The sequence below is a fragment of the Nelumbo lutea genome, chromosome 1 (genome assembly GCF_056320005.1).
Source record: "Nelumbo lutea isolate HS-2025 chromosome 1, American lotus-T2T, whole genome shotgun sequence".
Classification (NCBI taxonomy): Eukaryota; Viridiplantae; Streptophyta; class Magnoliopsida; order Proteales; family Nelumbonaceae; genus Nelumbo; species Nelumbo lutea.
In genome coordinates this window covers 99,376,385-99,396,536 of record NC_142684.1, presented here as the reverse complement: position 1 = coordinate 99,396,536, position 20,152 = coordinate 99,376,385, and the positions used below count along the sequence as shown (strand labels likewise).

At 39.7% G+C, this 20,152-nt stretch overlaps 1 protein-coding gene across 1 annotated transcript; it reads left to right on the top strand.

Annotated features, from left to right (window-relative positions):
• Positions 1–234: 234 nt before the first annotated feature.
• On the top strand, positions 235–19,325 carry LOC148876374 (kinesin-like protein). Its single transcript, XM_088966691.1, has 6 exons — positions 235–737; positions 836–884; positions 1,031–1,082; positions 16,955–17,118; positions 17,455–17,568; positions 19,069–19,325. The coding sequence occupies exons 1-6, from the start codon at positions 373–375 to the stop codon at positions 19,219–19,221; spliced, it is 897 nt and encodes a 298-aa protein (XP_088822817.1). The 5' UTR covers positions 235–372; the 3' UTR covers positions 19,222–19,325.
• Positions 19,326–20,152: the final 827 nt, after the last annotated feature.

Sequence of the window (20,152 nt, the reverse complement as noted above, 5' to 3'; positions counted from 1 at the left end):
CTACCATTGTTGGGGAGAGAGAGAAAATCAGAGGGAATTAAAGAAGGAAGGTTGGAGGGGGGAGTGCACCGCCATTCTGCTGTTGTGCATGTGAAGAAGAAGATGAACAATGTTCGTGAAAAGGATAAAATAGGTATTTTGAAAAAATAGTCATCTCTTTAAGGGAGGTTTTTATGATTGTCAAAAACTTGAGGAGAGGTTTTTGTATTTTACCCAATAAGATACGTGGCTTTTGAGAGTGGACACCCTCAGCCTTACGTTCGGCTTCACCGTGTTCGGAAAAAATCAAAACTCTCCCCGCTCCCTCCATCCATCCCTCCCATTTAACTATCTCAATTCTCAAGAGAAAGAGGAGATTTATCGGAGGAGCAAATGATGGCTCAGGTCACAGGGCCTCTGAGACATTTGCCGAGAGCACAGAAGCGGCAACTGTGGCTGTGCTGCTCCCGCCAAACATTCCTTCGTCTCGCTCTCCCGTCCCTTTTCACCATTAAAACCAATTCTCAGCAGCTTTCATTCGCCACGCTTCCTTCTTCTTATCGGAACATTGATTTTCGATCTCACGGCCTCAAGTTGCCCGAAGCCTCAGTAGCACTTGATGCTCGAGAAAACAATAGCGACTCGGACTACCCTGAGAAGAAGAGCCGGAACGAAAAGAAGCGAGAGGCTCGCCGCGCCGTCCGATGGGGAATGGATCTTGCCACCTTCTCTAACTCTCAGATAAAGCAAATTCTTAGGTTCCCATTCAGTAACTTTTAATGTATTTGAACCCCTTCAGCGAGTATGGCATTGGCTAAAAGTTAATAGTTTTTCTTCCTCCATTTGGGGATTGCAGAGTGGCTTCGCTGGAGAGAGAGGTTTTTGACGCTCTGATGTTAGTTAAGGTGCCATACACTTCAATTCTTCTGGTTTTCTTTACACAAACAAATACCATGATGACAACATACATTTAAGATTTCAGAGTATTCTGGCTGTTATTGTTGGTTTGGTTTGCTTATCTCGATCTTGCTCCTTTCCTTCTTCCCAACAGAGATTAGGGCCTGATGTTCGAGAGGGAAAACGGAGACAGTTCAATTATATAGGTAAGTTATTGTCAGAATATACTGATTATGTTTCTACGCCATGAATGCTTGTGAATCTTTGTTTCACCAAATGAAAAGGTAAAACATGGGCCTGCTAAGGAACGAACCATAAAAATTGTAAATGTGCTAAAATAAATTATCAATTTATGCTTTTCCATCGGTCAATTCCATAATCGATTTATTTTATGTGTTACATTGTCAAGGTCAGATTTTTCAAGGACTATCATATTTTTACGGGTGTGAAGTATGTATTTCAGTTTGCACAAACAAAATAAGCTCAGTTTTAAGAGGATTTGATGCATATTTTAAGACTTCAACAGTTCAAGTGAGATGGATCAAATGCATGTTTAACAAGACAGACTTTTACAATAAAATCAAATTTTTATGCTAATTTTTAGAATAAGTTGCATGCATCAGGTATTGGGAGTTTGAGACTGCTAATTTTGACGTGAAAAAGTAGATAGTCGATTTTTTCCCTTTTTTTAAGGAATTGAATTTGAATTGTTTTTGCCCAAGTAGGGAATATCAGAGTTATCATAGAGGAATCTGAGGTAAATATGATAGAAATCTATGAAAAAAAGCTTTCAGAAACATTTTTTTTTTTGGTAATGAAGGAGAAATCAAAGGCTACACAATCCTGGGGGTAGCCCTTCCCCAGCTATCATCAAAACACAAAGGCTTAAAAGCATTATTAACAGCAATAGAACCCATACAAAGCTCATCATTGCCATGAATAGATAGCCAATCTGCAACCATGTTGGCCTCTCTATAAGTGTGAGAGTACTGGATGTTTAAGGCAAATTGTTGATACAGATCAGTACACTTCTCAATGATGGTTCTAATATTCCACAAAGATTGATCCAAATCCTTAAGGCAATCAATGACTAACTTTTTACAAACTTTTAAGCCTGTTTCTCCTAGTGCCCTAGATTTTCATGAAGGTCCCATAATATGCTAATTTCTTCTTCTTTCTTTTTTTTTTTGAAGAGGTAAGGTAAAATTGTATTAATCAAAAAGACAAGTATACAAGTGTTGAAGATTAATTAGTTTTATGATGTTTTTCTGAGTAGATGTTTTATGTTAGTTGTTAGATAGGAGGTGGGGAGCACAGTAGTTATGTGAGTCCAAATCTTATTATGTTTTTTGAGTGTTATATATGTTGTTTTATGTTTTGCCACCCTATAAGGGCATAGTTGTCTTTGTACTGTTCTATTATTTTAGTATAAATAATAAGTAAAGGGGGTGGCCAGATTATTGCTCTCTTTTCTTTAAACTTCTCTTCTTCTTTTCTTCTTCTTCTCCTTCTCTCTTCCTTCTCCCTATGGTAGGAAATAGATCACCTAGAAACTGTGGTATGGGAAGTGTAAATGATGCAACAACTTGTCACAAACGGTTTGAGAGGAATAGGGTTTTTGAGTTCTTGTAAGGGCTGAACCCTGAATTTGACATTGCTAGGCTACATATTCTTTCTAGGGAGGGTGTGACACTTTCTTAGGTCTATGCTTTTGTCTCTAGAGAGGAGAGTAGGAGGAATGTAATGTTGAGACAGCCTGGGATTGACTAGTCGGCTATGGTTGGTATAACAAAACCTAAGCCGAATGGAGACAGGGGGAGTAGTGAGACTAGAAGGGAAGATAAGAAGGACTTGGTGTGTGATTATTGCAAGAAGCCTAAGAATACCAGAGACACTAGTTGGAAGTTTCATCCAAATCTTATGCCTGCTCGGATAAGAAACAAGAAGGGGAATGCAAATGTAACCACTATAGGAGACTCTTTAGCCCCTCTCTCCTAAACTGATTGGGAATCCATTGCAGTAGCAACAGTGGGAACAGAATTGGAGAGGTTTGGACAACTTACAAGTAAAAAAGATTCACCCAGCTCTAGCCTTCTAAATGGATTAGTAGAATGCAAGAGCCAACTACACCACTTCTTTTGCACATACAGGTAGTTCATATGCAACTGCGAATCTTGCATCCACTTCAGGTAAGGAAGGACCTCCCTGGATTATAGATTCAGGAGCATTTGAACATATGATTAATGCCCCTACCATTTTCAGTTCCTATCAGTTGTACTCTGGTAGAGACAGTCTCTACAGTAGATGGTTCACATATGCCCATTGCTGGGAAGGGGACAGTTAGAGTGACCAATGATATAACTTTGTCTTCTATTTTATATGTCCCTACACTTCATACCAACCTACTGTCTGTTAGTTCTTTGACAAAAAATTTGAATTGTTCTATGACCTTTCTTTCTAGTAATTGTGTTTTGCAGGATCTATAGTCAAAGAAGATGATTGGGAGTGGTCGTGAGGTGAATGGAGTCTACCTTTTGGATGAGATTTCGAGACATCAGGGCCATCATGTTAGCGACAACAGTAGTAGTGGGTCAGAGTCAGAGAACCAGATTATGATTTGGCACAATCGCCTGGGACATCTTTCTTTTAGTTCTTTGAAATGTCTTTTCCCAAAGTTGTTTGAGTCTGTTCAATTATCTATTTTGGAGTGTGAGAGTTGTCAGTTAGGAAAGCATTGTAGACAGTCTTTTAGACCAAGTAATAAAAGAAATACTTCTGCTTTTAATATTGTTCACACTGATGCATGGGGGCCATATCAAATCCCTTCCATGGGAGGATTTCGTTACTTTCTCTTATTTGTGGATGATTATACACGATATTCTTGGATATATTTGATGAGATATGTGATGAGGTTCCTAACTTAGTACGACAATTCCACCAGATGGTTTTCACACAATTTGGAGTGAGAACTAAGGCTTTTAGATCAGATAATGCCAGAGAGTAATTTGAGAAGGACCTAACCACATATCTCTTAGAACATGGTGTAGTTCATCAGAGCAATTGTGCATATACACCGCAATAGAATGGAGTTGCTGAGAGGAAAAATAGACACATTGTGGAGGTGGCAAGGAGTCTTATGGTATGTGCTTCAGTTCCTGCGCAGTTCTGGGGAGATGCAGTTCTTACAGCCGAACGTGTGATTAACCGTGTTCTTTCATGGACTTTGAGGTTTAAGGTGCCATTTAGTCTTCTTTTTCCAGATGGAGAGATATTTCATATACTTCTGAGGGGTTTTGGTTGTGTTTCTTTTGTCCATATTCTCGGCCCTCATCGCAAGAAATTGGATCCTAAGGCCAAGAAATTTGTTTTTCTTGGGAATGTTCAGAACCAAAAGGGGTATTGCTGTTATGACCCAGTGTCGAGGAGTAGATTTGTCATTATGGATGTTACCTTTTTTGAATCTGCATTCTTGTTCTCGAGTGGTTCTCAGGGGGAGAGTTTTGGGGAGAACTCACGATCTGTTCCTCTTCCTGTTTCTGTGGTGCCTCCATCAGTTTAGCCGGCATCTACATCAGTTCAGCCACCACCTGCACTATTAGTTCAGACAACACCTGCACCTCCAGTTTCATTAACTGAGCCACTATGGGTGGCCTCACAGCAATATCAGCGCTGGCAGATGATGGTTGACTCCATACATGCTCGACCCACACCACTCTTTATCAGACCTTCTGAAACTCCAAATTCGGCAGATACAGTTCTAAGTATTCCTCTTGAGCCTGAGCCTGTTATGTTTTCTGATGATAATGTTTCTGTCCTTAACACCATTGTTGCAGTTGATCCCACTGACCTTGATCTTCCCATTGCACTTCGTAAGGGGAAGAGAAAATGTACAGCCCACTGCATTTCACACCATCTTTCCTACAGTGCCTTATCACCCTCCTACTGTGCTTTTCTTTCTTCCTTGGATTCTGTGTCTATACCTAGGAATGTTACTGAGGCTCTCTCCAAACTTGAGTGGAAAACAACCATGCAAGATGAGACGGATGCTTTGGTAAAAAATCAAACTTGGGAAATAGTTGATCTCCCCCCAGACAAGGAGACAATTGGATGTCGATGGGTATTCACAGTGAAATATAAGGCCGATGGCAAGATAGAGAGGTACAAGGCAAGGTTGGTAGCAAAAGGGTATACTCAGACCTATGGTGTTGATTATTTGGAAACCTTTGCACCAATAGCTAAGATGAGTTTAGTTCGTATCTTTTTATCTCTAGTAGCCACTTATTCATGGCCCTTGTTCTAGCTTGATGTCAAAAATGCTTTCCTCAATGGTGACTTACAAGAGGAAGTATATATGGACATTTCAACAGGCTTTTATAAAAATGTTGGTAAAGGAAAGGTGTGCAGTTTTAGAAAATCTCTGTATGGACTTGTTATAATTCGGCCAAGAAGAAAGAGAAAGAAAGAGGGAAGAAAGATAGAGAGAAAGGAGGAGAAAAGGAGAGAAGAAAAGTCTAGTTCGAATTAGGGAAAAAAGTAACTCTCTCATTCGGCCAGACATGTTTTTATATTATTAATATAATGGAAAAGACACATGTGCCCTTATTTAAATGATGGACAATAGTTCTAATATAATATTACACATCAACATAAGTATAAAGACATAAATACCCCTACACTAACACTCCCCCTCAAGCTGGTGAGTATATATCATATAATCCCAACTTGTTACATATGTAGTCCACTCTTCTCCGACTCAACCCTTTTGTAAATAAGTCTGCCCACTGGTTTCCTGTATTAACGTATGCAGTGTCTATCACTCCATTCAACACCTTCTCTCTCACAAAGTGACAGTCAACCTCTATGTGCTTGGTTCTTTCATGAAACACCGGATTAGAAGAAATATGAACTGCAGCCTGATTGTCACAATAGAGCTTCATTGGAGTATTAATGTTGTATCCTATTTCCTGTAGAAGGTTCCTTAGCCACACTAATTCACAAGCAGTATGTTCCATAGCTCTATATTCTACCTTTGCACTACTTCTTGCCACGACTGTTTGCTTCTTACTTTTCCATGTCACCATATTACCCCCCAGAAAAGTGCAATAACCTGTGGTAGACCGCCTATCAGACATAGAACCAGCCCAGTCAGCATCAGTATACCCTTCTATTTCAAGTGTTCCACCACTTTTGTATATCAAACCACGACCAGGGGTTCCTTTTAAATACCTCACAATTCTTAGAACCACATTCCAATGAGGAACCAGAGGTTTCTGCATGAACTGACTTACCACACTAACCGCAAATGAAATATTTGGCCGAGTAATGGTTAGGTAGTTCAGTTTACCTACAAGTCGTCGGTATTTGCCAGGGTCTTCAAATACTTCACTCATATCACTACTCAACTTAGTATTTGTTTCCATAGGTGTTTCAGTAGGTGTTTCAGTTAGTTTAGCACCTAACAAACCTGTTTCCTTCAGCAAATCAAGCACATATTTCCTCTGACACAAATTAATGCCGTGCTTAGACCTTGTTACATCTCTCCCCAAGAAATATTTCAATTTACCAAGGTCATTTGTTTGAAAATGTTCTTGTAGAAAAGTCTTCAACTTGTCAATACCCATTTTATCATTCCCGATAATAACAATATCATCTACATACACCACCAATAGTATTTTTCCCGTCGGAGAGTCATGACTGAAGACGGAATGATCAACTTGGCACTGTTTCATACCAAACTTCTTTACCACCTCACTAAACCTACCAAACCATGCTCCAGGAGACTGTTTAAGCCCATATATAGCCTTCTTTAGTCTGCATACCTTACCATCCTCCCCCTGAGCAACAAACCCTAGTGGTTGCTCCATGTAGACCTCCTCGAGCAAATCACCATGCAAAAAGGCATTCTTGATATCAAGCTGATATAGGGGCCAATCATACATAGCTGCAAGAGAGATCACAACACGAACCGACCCGATCTTAGTAACTGGGGAGGTCTCTGTGTAGTCAACACCATAGGTTTGGGAGTACCCTTTTGCAACCAATCGAGCTTTCAGGCGCTCAACACTGCCATCAGACAAATATTTAATAGTATAAACCCACTTACAACCAACAGCCTGCTTCCTAGGAGGAAGAGCAGTGAGGTCCCAAGTATGATTATGAAGTAGAGCTGAGAGCTCTTCTTCCATTGCACGGCACCACCCTGGAGAGGCAAGGGCTTCTTGGACATCCTTAGGAACAACTGAGGATAACAAAGAGATAAACTGGCGGTGGGAGGCGGAAAGGTGAGTGAGTGAAACATGATTAGAAATAGGATGAAGGGTGCAAGTGCGTTTACCTTTCCGCAAGGCAACGGGAAGATCAAGATCAGATACTGGATTCGGGGCTGGTGTGGTGACAATTGCCGGATCTGTTGATGGTGATGGAGCCGGTACACGTGGGCGATGTGTATACACTTGATGGATAGGTGGGCATTCAACAGGTGGTGGCACTGGAGGCAAGGACTTGGTCACGACTGGAACAAGGGGAACGGAATCGGCAACTGGAAGTGGAAGAAGGGGAGGTGATGAGGAGGAAGAAGCATCACCGGACCCCAGGAAAAACGGAGTAGACTCAAAGAAGGTAACGTTAGCACATACAAAGGAAAGTCGAGAACTAGGATGGTAACACTTATACCCTTTCTAGGTCCGAGAATAGCCAAGGAAGATGCACTTAAGGGATCGTGCATCTAACTTGTTGTTCCCGGGGCCCAGATTATGGACGAAGCAGACACACCCAAATACCTGAGGAGAAAGAGGAAATAGAGACAAGGTGGGAAACAAGGTAGTAAATGGGGAATGACCATCAAGGATAGACGTGGGCATCCGATTAATCAAGAAGAAGTAAGCACTGCATCACTCCAAAAGGGTTTGGGAACATTCATGTGATGCATGAGGGATCATGCTATTTCCAAGAGATGACGATTCTTTCTCTCAGCCACCCCATTTTGTTGTGGGGTGTAGGTACACGAGGTCTGATGTATAATGCCATGTTGGTCTAAGTATTCTTGAAATGATGAAGATTCACGGCCATTATCAGAACGAAAAATTTTAACGTGAACACCAAATTGATTGCGAATCTCAGCATAAAATTTCTGGAAGATGGTAAACAATTCACTTCTTTCTTTCATTAAATAGAGCCACGTCATCCTTGAAAAATCATCAACAAAAATGACAAAATATCTATATCCATTGTATGACATCACTTTATAAGGACCCCAAACATTCGAGTGAATCAAAGAAAAAGGATTCGACACACGGTTATCAACCCTAGAACTAAAGGGAACACGATGGTGTTTCTCAAACTGACATGACTCACAATCTAAAACAGAAAGTTGACTCAACGAAGGAACCAAAGATTTCAAAACTTTCAGCGAAGGATGACCAAATTGACAGTGCCACTGGAGAGGAGAGAGAGATGACTGGAGAGCTGTTGATGTTCTTCCACCATCATCAAGATAATGCAATCCACCAGCTTCATGCCCTCCACCAATCTTCATCCCTGTCTTGAGATCCTGAAAAACACACATAGAAGGGTAAAAGGTAATGGAACAATTAAGTGACTTGGTCAGCTTATTAACAGACATAAGGTTAAACGAAAATTTAGGGACATACAAAACTGAGGATAGGGATACAGGATCCAGGTCAACATTACCAACACCACAAATGGAGGATGTGGAACCATTAGCAAGGGTAACAGATTGTGATGTTGAGCAATGAGAGTGGGAAGAAAACACACCTGGAGTTCTAGTCATGTGATCGGAGGCTCCAGAGTCAATAATCCAGGGATTGGGTGTGGATGCCAAACAAGCCATACTTAAGTGTGCGAAAGTAGCTATGTTCTACTGAGATGTGGATTGGACAAACCTCTCATACTCATCACGGGGAACACTCACCATCTCCTTCTTGGGACCATCTGTGGATGTAGGAGGCATCTGATCAGCTGAACGATTCTCCTGTCTGAAACTGGAACTGGTGTCACTAGTCATGGCATGATTGGCCCAGGTTGAGGGTGGACCATGCAAGTCATAACAATAATTAATGGTATGTCCATCCATACCACAATCAGTACACCTCCGCAGACCCGAGCCACGTCCTCTACCACGGGCTCCCCCTGAATCTCTACCTCCAGTACAACCACCACCACGGTTATATGTAGGTCCATCACCACCACTTCGGCCATATACTGGACCACTGCTACCACCATAGCCAGACAGAGCTCCTCGAGCTCCACCTTTAACACCACGGCCCCTTGACACTACAAAGGCTGATCTATTTGAGACATTAGAGTTCTTAGTAGATCCAATAGAAGTCCTCCGAAATCGAGCAAACACCTCTTCTAAAGAAGGGAGAGCTGACCCTCCTAGTATCTGAGCCCGTATTGGTTCATACTCAGATTTCAGCCCCACCAAAAATCGATTCACGTCAAGTTGTTCTCTCTGTTGTTGCTGAATTTTGACATCAGAAGTGAGGAGGTGATAAACATTCAACTCATTACGGATGTTTCTCATACTAGCATAGTACTCCTCAAGACTATGATTGCCCTGTTGCATATTAAAGTATTCCTGATACAACTGATATACTCTGGTTGTATTGTCTTGACCAGAATACAACTTCTTAGCATGATCCCACACATCTTTGGCAGTGTCAAAAAACATGAAATTTACACTAATCTTGGGTTCCATACTATTCCATAACCACATAATAATCTGTGCATCCTCTTGTTCCTAGTCTTCATACTCATGAGAATCAGTGGAGGGTTTCTCCTCCCTTATGTGTTTCACCTTCTTCTTTGCTTTCAAAAAACTTCTATAGATTTAGCCCAAGGTACATAGTTCTCTCCATTCAGTTTAATGGAGGTCATTTGAACATTCAGGTAGTCAGTAGGTATCATCACATTAGATTTGCTATCACTGTTATCTCCCATTGCTGAATTTTGTTATCACTGAATTCGACACATTGCACACTGTTTGATCACACTGGTTTCAACACTTGTTATTTCTCAAGATTGCACTCTTTACACCACAAACCCTACCCTACGACTACCTGAAATCTCACCACTATATGAGCACCACTCCTCCTTTGAATCACACAAAAAAAACAGCATAAACCCTAGCACACTACAATCTGAAATCCCATCATACGATCTGAAACATAATTCCTATTTGATTCATAACAGAAAATATGCATAGAAATCTCTTACCTCATCACTTGAAAGACAAACCACACGAGAAGAAAATCAGTCCACACAAGACACCCACTGCACCACAAGAATCAACCCTCTTATCTTCATCAATTAGGGGAGGGCTTCTTAGAAACCATAGCAACCGACCACACAAGACACAACTGGAGGCATAGAAACCTCCAAGGGAAGAGGGCGACCATTCCTTTTCAGCCCTTTCCCTTATCTCCAATCGATGGCAGAGAAATCAAGGGAAAACCCTAGATTGAGTGTGTAGAGAACAAAAATCTGGGCAGATCCGAGTTGCTTAGTTGTGCTCTGATACCATGTTATAATTCGGCCTACCTTTGAGTTCTGTTAGTCTGATAACAACCAAGAAGAAAGAGGGAAGAAAGAAAGAGAGAAAGGAGGAGAAAAGGAGAGAAGAAAAGTCTGGTTCGAATTAGGGAAAAAAGTAACTCTCCCATTCGGCCAAACATGTTTTTATATTATTAATATAATGGAAAAGACACATGTGCCCTTATTTAAGTGAGGGACACTAGTTCTAATATAATATTACAGATTAGCAACATCAACATAAGTATAAAGACAGAAATACCCTACACTAATAGGATTGAAACAGTCACCTAGGGCTTGGTTTGACAGGTTCAGAGGGGCACTCATCCGTTTTGGATACACAGACACAGCCTGATCACACCCTCTTTGTGAAGAGGAGAGATGCTTTGGTGTCAATTCTGATTGTGTATGTGGATGATATAGTGGTAACAGGAAATGATCTGGAGGAGATTGATGATCTCAAAAAATCATTGCAGCAAGAACTTGAAATCAAAGATCTTGGTGAGATCAAATACTTCTTAGGGATTGAAGTTGCAAGATCCAAGCATGGGATTTTCATTTCACAGAGAAAGTATGTACTTGACCTACTGTGAGAGACTGGGAAGCTGGGGACCAAACCAACAGACACTCCTATTGATCTAAATCATAGAATTAATGGTGTGGATGGTGAATTGGTAAAGGATGTGGGGAGATATCAAAGAATGGTGGGCCGACTGCTGTATTTGTGTATGACACAACCAGATATTTCTTATGATGTTAGTGTTGTGAGTCAGTACATGCATGCACCTTGGGTTCAACACTGGGAAGCTATTGAGAGAATACTTGCATATCTAAAAAAGCACCCTGGCAGAGGCATTTTTTTTCTCAAATCATGAGAATTTGAAGCTAGAATCCTATACAAATGTAGACTGGGCAGGATGCTTAGATGACAAGAGGTCTACATCAGGAGTGTATACCTTTGTAGGTGGAAACTTGATCTCCTGGAAGAGTAAGAAGCAAGCGGTTGTGGCAAGGTCAAGTGCAGAGGCTGAGTATAGATCCATGGCTCATGGTGTCTCAGAACTTCTTTGGGTTAGATATCTTTTGAGTGAGATTGGGGTGAAAGAAGAGGAACCCATGATGTCATACTGTGACAATCAGGCTGCAATCAATATTTCCCACAATCCAATTCAGCATGATAGGACAAAACACATTGAAGTTGATAGACACTTTATAAGAGAAAAGGTAACAACCAAAGAAGTTTGTTTGCCTTATGTCTCTTAAGAGTTGCAGCTGGCTGATGTTCTCACTAACGGGGTGGTAAGGAACAAGCTTGAACATGATCTACACAAGTTGGGAATGTGTGACATTTACTCCCAACTTGAGGGGGAGTGTTGAAGATTAATTAGTTTTATGATGTTTTTCTGAGTAGATGTTTTATGTTAGTTGTTAGATAGGAGGTAGGTACCACAGTAGTTATGTGAGTCCAAATTTATTATGTTTATTGAGTGTTATATATGCTGTTTTATGTTTTGCTGCCCTATAAGGGCGTAGTTGTCTTTGTACTGTTCTATTATTTTAGTATAAGTAATAAGTGAAGGGGGCGACTAGATTATTGCTCTTTTTTCTTTCAACTTCTCTTCTTTTCCTTCTCTCTTCCTTCTCTCTTCAAGAAACTACTTTCTTTCATATATATATTTTTTTAATTCAGCAGATTCCTCCTACAAGTATATGAGTTCACTGTGTAAGAGCTTCTGTACATATGAACACCCTTAAGAGCCCCCAAAAAAATCAACAGCCAAGACAGATGAAGATAGGTCTTATTTGAAAAGCATGTTGGTATTCAACCATCCTCTAATCTCTTCTACAATTAGATTTATCAGATTTTCTTCCTGGAATTGTTTTTGATAAAAAAAACTCTCCTGTTTCTTTCACCCCAAATAGCCCACAATAAAGCCAGCGGGATGGTGGACCATAAAAACCACCCCTTCTTGCACATTCCTCTAATTTACCAGCTTTTTTTTGTTAAGTATCTAATTTACCAGATTTCTAACAGGGATTTAATTGAATTGAGCATTCAGCAATGGTAAGAAATAGCCTTCAGAAGATTTGACCAGATTTTAACAGAGAACCCACAGTGGATAAACAAGTGATTAGATGTCTCTATTTACTTACTACACAAGGCACAAAGGGTATCAGGCAGGTCCATTCTTTTCCTTGATAGAACTTCTTTCATGAGACACTTCTCTTCAGCAGCTACCCAGGCGAAAAACTTCATTTTGAAGGAGCAATCCTACCCCAAACAGCTTTACTAGAGAAGGAGCAAAGTTAAGCGGGCTCCATTCCATTGTAAAAAGTTTTTTTTTTTTTGTTTTTTAAATTATCAGCACACCTTTGTAAAAGATTTTACTGAATCGGATTCAGATTTGGACCATATCCAGTATCATTGATCTGGAATCTGTGGATTTATTCGTATGCATTGCAGCCTGGACAGCAAATCTGATACCTGTGGAATCTCCCAATTGTTGAGATCTCTTCTAAATGAAGGAGTCTCGACCAAAGTGTCTCCAGAACTAACATGTGAATCAGCTAAAAAAGCCTCTTTATCATATGCCAACAGAAATAGATCTGGATAAACATCCTTCAGGGAGATATCAGCTTACCAGTTATCTTTTCCAGAATTTCAGCCTGTTGCCATTTGCCAGACCCTACCTTATATCTAATTCCTTTCAAAAATTGAGGATAAGCTTTGTAGATCCATTTCACACTCTGCAGCCATATAGGAGATTAGATTCAGCTGCATCTCAGCCATTATTCTGAAAGCCGTATTTTTGAGTAATGATTCTTCTCCAAAAGTCATTGGGTTTATTGAAGAACCTCCAGAACCATTTACCCATGAGGGCCAAATTGAAAGTCTTTAATTTTCTGATTCCAAAGCCACCATACTCGGTTTGCATATCTGATCCCAGCTAACGAAGTGGTAAACATGGGAGTCTTCCATCCAATCCATAGAAAAATTTCTCAAAAATTTCTCGATCTTCAAAGCTAATCTCTGGGGGAATTGGAAAGAAAGACATATAATAAACAGGAATGCTGGCCAATACACATTTTATTAAAGTCAGCTTACCTTCTTTTGACAAATATCTTTCTTTCCAGGAGGCTAGTTTATTAGCCACCTTCTCCACCACCGGAGCCTTAATGCTTTTTGATATACACTTGGCTCCTAATGGAAAACCCAAATATTTAGAGGGTAAGGCACCATTCTTGCAGCCCAAGAGATCTACCTATACATGCAAATTTTCCACTTCCCCAACAGCCATCATTTCACTTTTTGCAAGGTTGACCTTCAAACATGAAGCCACCCCAAATCAACATAATATGCTGCTTTGGCATCACAAGAAAGGGTGTATAATTTACAAATTGGAGTAGAGGGATTCCTTCATCATTACTTCCAAGTTCCATTCACAAAGCCTTCTAAACATCCACCCTCAATGTCTCTAGCAGTCATCTTGCTTAAACCCTCCATAATTATGACAAACAAGAGTGGGGAGAGAGGGCCAATTTGCTTGAGACCCTTAGATCTTTTGAAATTGCCTTTTGCAGGACCATTTGAGGATTGAGAACCTGGTTGTGGAAATACAAACCTTCATCCAATTTTTCCATTTTTGCCCAAAGTGTATCGAACACATCATGTAGTCCAAGAAAGCCCAATTCACATTCTTGTAGGCTTTCTCTAGATCAATTCGCACACTAGGCCCTTCTTACCACTTCTTATGGAATCAATTAACTTGTTAGCTATTAGGACACTATCTTTAATGTGTTTATTATGATAAAAGCTCCTGTGATATAAATATCTTGAGCCCATCACCCACCGTAGCCTTGATGCCAAAAGGTTTGCTATGATTTTATACACATTCCCTATTAAACTGATTGGCCTGAAGTCTTTGCTATGATACTTTCCATGATTAACGATGAGCTGATTCACTTTTCCTTCCCATGCTGCCAGCCCCCTCATTCAACCTCCAAGCCAGTTGCAGAAGTTCCTTTGTCTGGCTCCTATTTTGTTTACCTTTTTCAGTTAGGTGTCTGCTCTCTAAAGCAACCAGCAAAGCCTTTGTTTCTTCTCCCAAACCCTTTGTTTCAGTTAGAAATCTAGACACTATGAGAGAGGTCATCTTGATTCATGATCAAAGCAACACGAAAAGAGTATAGGCATTCTGGTACTAGTAGTTTGACAATGTATGGAACCTTCACTTGTGCTTCTTTCTTCAAGTCCATCTCTCTACTTTCTACTCAACAACCCTTTCCGTCAAAAGAAATTTTGTGCAGGCCAGTTCCCCCAAAAAATTATGGTGTTTTGTTAGGAAGTATTCCATGGGAAAGTAAACACTCTAGATAAGCTACAAAAGAGAAGACATTTCCTCTATATTTCTCCTAATTGGTGTATCCTCTATAGAGCTCACAGTGAGGATTGTTACCACCTATTAATATCTTGTTCCTTTTCTGCAGACCTTTGGGCTTGACTACTTTCGTTGTTTTGGAGTAGTTGGATTCTACCAGCAGAAGTTCGCATGCTCTTCAACCATTCTACCTTTTATTGGACTACAAAAATAGGGAGAATTATGTGGAGATGTGCTCGCGTTGCCTTGATTTGGACTCTTTGGGAAGAAAGGAATGCTAGAATTTTTCAGTAGTAGCGAGGTGTTCACCCCTAAAGGACAAATCAATTACAAGTTGGTCTCCTCCACCCGAAGGCTCACTAGCATGGGTAATCCAGGATTATCCGGAATAGGGGGTGTTTTGAGAAATGAGAAGGGAGATTTTGTTGCTCTACTTAGGTCCCTTAGGAATTGGGGACTCCATCAAGGCAGATCTATTCGCTGCTGTACAAGGGGTGCAATTTGCAAACCAGCTGGGGGTACAACACCTAATAATCGAAGGGCATTCCAAAGTGGTGGGTGGGTTGGTTGAAAAATCCTGAAGAGGCTATGTGGCGTTTACAAGAATGAAATGAAGAAATTCAGTTGGTTGACAAGGAATATGTTGGTCACTGTATAGTGGGTGGAGAGATCAACAAATACTTTGTTAGATGTGTTAGCCAAGCAAGGGGTAAATAGGGAAGAATTGTTTTGGGCTCAGCTGTGATTCCTGTTTTTCTTTCCTAGTTTGCTTGTAAGATTCAAGGAGGGGCTGCAGCTCACGCCTCTCCCTGGGATGTTGTATGAATTCACTCTAAATCAGCTTCTGAATTAATAAATTTAGTATCATTCATCTAAAAATGTATTAGAACTTGGATGGGTCATGTGTAACGTACATCCATAATCACTGTCTCTGAACTGGAAACTAGTAGGTAGAAATATACCAAGTCTTCCTCTCATTCCCTCTCTTTGGTACTCCTTTCTTCCCCAAACTTATTAACATTTGTTCTTTCTTCCATGGAAAAGGTGATTTGATGGCTAAAAAGCTAGTTTAGGTGAGTTGTTCTTTGATCAAAGACTTTGCAACTGCAACCTTGATTGTAGCATAGAAAACAATTTAGTAGGTGGAAATGTACTTAGACCCCCCCCCCCCCCCCCTTCTCTCTCTCTCTGAACTGGAAACTAGTAGGTACAAATGTACTTAGACTCCCACTTATAGAAAAAAGTACTTAGACTCCTTCTCATTCCCTCTCTTTGGTATTCCTTTTTTTTCCCCAAACTTATGGCTGAAAGCTTTGTATAGGTGCCCACCAGAGTTATTCTTTGAATTAAAAACTTTGCCACTGTAACCTTGAGTATAGGATAGAAAACAATCTTGTAGATCCACACTTCAAATTGTGCCTTTCAACCTTTTGCAGGAAGCCTGTGTGTGTGTGTGTGTGTGTGTGTGTGTACATGCATATGTGTATAAGGAGAGAGACACAGACTAAGGTTTGAATCCATAAACGCACCTACAGTCTCACCCACCTATCATCCTCCTGTATGCATGTTTGTGTTGGGGGTGGGAATATCACCTATGGAACCAGTTAAATCAAAAGTTGTCCCTGTGCAAGGGCCTTGTAATTTTTCTTTCAAATTTATACTCTAAATCATAGTTATCCAATTTAAGAGGTGTAGTAAGATGGGGTTCAGAATTTGAAGAAAAGAGAGATGAGAAAGCATTACATATAATGGAATGAAATGTGATGTTTTTTGAGGAAAAAAATTGTAAAACGAACTTATGAGGAGAATTCAATTATTACACTAATGAATAAAGCATATTTCATGTAACTTTAAAGGGAAAGATATTGAGGTGAATCAACAAATCTACTACTAAATAGGATGGGCAAAACTTCTCTTGAGAAATCAAGACAACCTAATTGCCTCTTGTTGCCTTTTGTTTGAATATCATATCACATGATTGTTAGTCCTGTCAATTTGATTGATGTGCAGTGATCTTTCTTTTATTTTCTTAAGTAGTCAGAGAGAGTTAGCATGTGAAGAGATCTTAATTGTTCAAAGGTTTTATAAGCTTTCTATTTCCATTTCTTATGCATTTGGTCCTGATATTTCATCACAATGCATGTTAGGAAGACTGTTACGAAATGTGCAACCTGAGTTGATGGAAGCTTTAATCCAGGCCTCGAAAGATGGTGACCAGATTAAGTTCCAGGCTTTAGCTGGTACAGAAACTTGGCTTATTGAAGAGGATGATGAAGAGGAGGAAGAAACTGAATATGAGGAAAATGAGGAGGTAAACTACAACGGGTATATCTTTTTTCTTTTTTACAGAAAATGTAGTGATACAATTATAATTGTTTTAAATATTGAAGCTTGTCTGAAATTGTACCAAAAATTGATTACCCCATAATAAGGCCCATTTTACTGACTTGTAATTCAGTTGAATATTGAAATACAATCAGTAGGGTACTCTGATCTATCTGAACATACATTCAGACATACCTTTTCCCATCCTGTACTCGTAAATGAAGAAAAAAGAAATTGAGGAACTTGCTTATTCATGCATAAGTTGGGGCTATTCATCACTGAGAAGTCTGAGTTCCTATTCACTGTTATTATATGCTTCCAGGGGTGCCATAATGACATGGATATGGCAATGAGATGGTTTGATGGCCTGATTCACAAGGATGTGGATATTACTAATGAAGTTTATTCAGTTCACAATGTTGATTTTGACCGTCAGGTAAGCTAATGCAACTTTCATGTTCTTTTCTGATTAAGCTAAACATGCAACTTCATGGTTGAACATGTTGGGCCAAGATATTTTAGGACATTAACCAGAGTTTCTATTTTTTCATCATATTTTGCTAAGCATATGAATGGATAGGAAAAGTGAGGAGGTATATCTTGTTTTCCCTTTTCTTGTTTATGTTACTTTTATACAATTCCGTTTCTCAAGTGCTGGTTGTTGTTTGTTTGTCTTTGATGTTTTGACAACCTAACTTTTAGATCAATATTTAACTTTACTTTGATAGCAATACTTTGTTAGGATTTAAGTGTATTATATTAGTTCTTTTTTTTTCATTAGATTCAGTTAGGGTTGTTGATGGGTTGGATTCAGATCAGATAAGCGTAGACCTAAGTTTGATCTGATTAAATATTTAAGACATTTAGATTGCATTTGGATGTAGGCCATTGCTCGATGAAGTGGTAAAATCATGGTCTGACAAGCATGAGACGGGTTTGACTCTAAGAGTGGCCATTTTGTGCCAACAAAAGAAAAACTCTACTAATAAGTATATGTTTATAGCATTACATGTATTGCCCATATTTTTTTACCAGCAATATGTGTATACCTATATCGTTACAACAGCACTGCTACTTACAAGACCTTGTAACGATGCTGATCCTATGAGTGCATGCACCAAGTCCCTATAATATTAGTTTCTGTTCTTTGTCAGAGGATTTGGCAAAGGAGTAAATTTTGAGGTTTTGGCTGGATTCAGTTCGACCAGGCCAAGTAATACCTTGTAACGATGCTGATCCTATGAGTGCATGCACCAAGTCCCTATAATATTAGTTTCTGTTCTTTGTCAGAGGATTTGGCAAAGGAGTAAATTTTGAGGTTTTGGCTGGATTCAGTTCGACCAGGCCAAGTAATACCTGTAATCCTGTATGTTGCAGAGATTTTGTTGAGGGATGGCAATTTAAATATCAAGTGCATTGGTTCCCTTGGATTGGGCTTTTTACTGATGAAAGTATGTTTGCTTTCTGTTGTTTTGAAGATGGTGCTTCTTCATTCACCCACTGGATGATGATGATGATGAATGATCTATACAATGAGATGATATAGATTCACTTCCAGTAGCCCAGTATCCATCCACTGCCACTTACTAGCCAATTCATATAATATTTAAAACCTTAAATTTAAGTCAGGAAATGCATGTGCGGTTATACTGTAAATACTTGATTGACACAAGTAAGCTTGATGGTACAAATCATTAGTTTTATTTAAATTTTGATTACTGTTGCAAGAATGTTATTAGCATTACAATGCTTTAGAAGTTTGCCTCAGATTCCGAAAAACTAGGAGGATAAGGGCATCTTTTAGATCATGCTATACCTTGGTGAAGATCGGAATTAGTGCTTTTGAATTCTTTACAAGTTAAAACATGACATTTTCTTTTCTTTATTGATTGGTGCTATGCTGTCATTATTTCTTATGAATGGTATCTTGTAACAGGAATTGCGTAAACTTGTCCGAAGGGTACATTCTTTGCAAGAGCATCAACTCATTGAGGAGAAAGAGGGAGAAGCTAACCCAGCACTGGCAGTTGCAAACAAGAAGCTCCTTCGTTTCCTTAGTGCCATTGCAAAGCAAATGCCAGTGGAGTAAATTCTAAACATGTTTTTGTCTTGTACCATAACTTCAATAGGTAAATTGGACGAATCACAACCAATTGATATTTATCAGATAGAGCAGCAGTAATTGATCCCCTAGTCATGATGCTCTGCGGTGTATGATCTATAGATTTGATTGTTCTACGCTTAGAGTCTGTTTGGTTTGCAGTCGGAATTGGAATTAAAATCCCTCGGAATCAGAATTGGAATCGGAATGATCTATTTGCATAATCTGTTAGGTCCAGACAGGAAACGGAAAATGAATTGGAATAAGTTGGAATGGGATTTCATTCCTGAGGAAGAGGGAGTCGTCATTCCCACAAATGGGGTAATGCCATTCTATCGCAAATGGAAATGGGATTCTGATTCTACTCAACCAAACATTGGGTCATTTCCATTCTGATTCCACACCTTTATTCCCACAAACCAAACGGGTCCTTAGTAGTTGATAGGTTGTGCATCAATTGAAATTATCAGAGATGGCAGCGCAGGAAAGGGCCATTGAACGGCACACTATGAAGAGTAACAAAGACTTGATGGATTGGTCCATATCGTAGGAGACAGATTGTTGAATAACACTACGCCCTTGTCTCTTTTAGATGCCTTGGTCATCTTGAAATTTTCAGGAGTATGGCTTTCTCATTGATAATGGGCGAGTGTTCTCAATTTTCAAAATGTGAATCAGATTTTATATCGTAGTACAGCTGAGCCGGAAGTAGACCACCAGTTTGAATCAAGGTTCAAAGTATTGATACATATCTGTCTGATGTGTATCATATCGGGGGTTTTTCGATATGTCCTTACAGGGGGTGTTTTGGGGTTGACTGGTTCAGAGGGTGGATGGACTTTAAACCGGCCCCTCTGAACTAGATTTGAAAAAATAAAAAAAAATAAAAAATAAAGCTATTGATACTGTCCGATATGCC